A 2064-nucleotide genomic window follows, 5' to 3' on the forward strand; every position below is an offset into this window, starting at 1 on the left:
GGGGGGGACTGGAGGAGAACATGTGGTTTTCTGGGATGTTCAGTGTGTGTGCATGTTTTTTGTTGTTGTTGTTGTTGTTTTGTTGTCGTTTTTTTTTCTTTCCTGTTGTTGACACACAAAAAAGGGAGTGGGGGGGTTGGGGGGTGGGTAGAGAGAGGGGTGATTAAAAAAAAAAAAAGGAGGGAAAAAAAAAACTAGTAAAGTGGAGCATGTGGTTTTCTGGAGTGGGTTTTTTGTTTTTTGTTTGTTTGTTTGTTTGTTTTTCTCTCTCTCTCTGTGTTGGTGTGTGGGTGTGGGTTTGATCGCTTCAAGTGTTCCGAGGGTACCGGTACTTTCTCCTCCTTCACAGAGTCCATGGCTGGTTGGTTTTTTTGTTGTTGTTTGTTTGTTTGTTTCTCTCTCTCTCTCTCTCTCTCCGGTTGGTGTTGAACTGTAATGCTGGTATATTTTTTGTTTGACTGTGTTTATTGATGCTCACAGTGTCATGATGTATTGTTTGTAAAATAATGTTCACATTCCCCTTCATAACGGGCCTAAGCCTATACATGAATAAACCATCTGGAATCTTGAATCCCGTTGGTGTGGGAGGTTTGACTGATTCAGTATTGTGTTGGTTTTTTTTTTTTTTTTTTTTTTTGTTCTCTCTCTCCCTCTCTGTCTGACGGTGTGCGGTGAGTTGGATTCACTCAGTGTTCGGAGGGCACTGCCTTCTCCTCCTCCTCCACCTCCTTCACGGAGTCCATGGCCGTGGTCCAGTGGTGCAGATGCACCCCGACCTGCACCTCCAGGGGCAGGGGAGGGGGCGGAGTCTCGTCGCTGTCCTCGGGCTGCGCTGGCTGGTGCCCTCCCTTCTTCCCCTTGGCGTCTTTCTTGTCGTCTTTGCCGCCTTCGGGACGTTTGTTGTGGAGAGAGAGAGAGAGAAAAAAAAAGAAAGAAAAAAAAAACCGGGAAGAGAAAGACAAAGCAGTTTATTATTAGAACAGAATATGTCTTTATTAGAAATAGGTACCGGGGTCACAAGGAATATTTTTGAGGTCACAAGGAATATTGTGAGGAATATTGGGGTGGGGTGTCGGGGTCACAAGGAATATATTATCATTTCTATGACTATTATTACGTCTTTCTTGTCGTCTTTGCCGCCTTCGGGCCGTTTATTGTAGATATTACGTCTTTCTTGTGATTCTCATGCATGGTTTGTGTGTTTGATCGTGTATTGTGTGTGTGTTTGTGTGTGTGTTTGTGTGCCTATGTGTGCATATGCATGGAAGGCAGCTGCTATATACATATTATGCTAAAATGTATGTATATATGCATTGTGTGCGTGTGTGACTCAACTCGACTTCATTTATTGTCATAAAATCCCGAAGAATTAAAAGACACAACAAAGAAGAAAAAGGAACAAAGAAATAACTGGTCATCTAATACACATGCCATGAAATACATAGTTGGCGAATGTTTTTTGACAGTCATTGCAGTTAGAATATAATTTTTTTTATTTTTCTAGTGATCACATTTGACTGATGATCATACTGCTGTACATTTGTAATTAGATGGTTTCGCAAATCATGAAATAAGATACACGTATCTAAGAAATGTGTGTGTGTGTGCGTGTGTGTGTGTTTAGACAGTTAGTCACATTCTGGTGTGTGTACACAAAACTTTGATGTAATATGTTATGTAAACAAAAGTGTTTTGTAAAGCACCTAGAGCAGATTTCTGGATAATGTGCAAAATAAATATCCATTATCATCATCATTATGGTTTAAGTGTTTTGACATCAGCACAAATAAATTTCCTCTGAGATGATAAAGTGTTCTGTGCATGTATGGTGGTCTGTTGTGTTCAACCATGACAACCAGGACAGCAGAGGAGGCAGCTAATTTCCTGACCACCCGGACTGGAATTTGATGAGAGTGGAGAACGCCTTGCGCAACAGTTAACATTCCCATTCTGTCGACCAAGACATCTTTAGGACAGAAGGCGTTAGGATGGTTCCCAAAGGCCAACTAGCCCCCCAAGGCTGCAGTACTAAGAGCCGGTGCAATCTTGTCTATCGTTTGAGAG

At 41.8% G+C, this 2064-nt stretch overlaps 1 protein-coding gene across 3 annotated transcripts in view; it reads right to left on the reverse strand.

The window, feature by feature from the left end:
- Positions 1–598: 598 nt before the first annotated feature.
- Positions 599–2064, reverse strand: part of LOC143288139 (leucine-rich repeat-containing protein 43-like) — a 55695-nt gene continuing 54229 nt past the window's right edge. For all 3 annotated transcript variants that reach the window (XM_076596433.1, XM_076596432.1, XM_076596431.1), the window contains one exon: positions 599–886. In XM_076596433.1, coding sequence (XP_076452548.1) covers positions 687–886 — 200 coding nt within the window. In that variant the 3' untranslated portion in view covers positions 599–686. The remainder of the gene's footprint in view (positions 887–2064) is intronic.

This window comes from Babylonia areolata, chromosome 12 (genome assembly GCF_041734735.1).
Source record: "Babylonia areolata isolate BAREFJ2019XMU chromosome 12, ASM4173473v1, whole genome shotgun sequence".
Classification (NCBI taxonomy): Eukaryota; Metazoa; Mollusca; class Gastropoda; order Neogastropoda; family Buccinidae; genus Babylonia; species Babylonia areolata.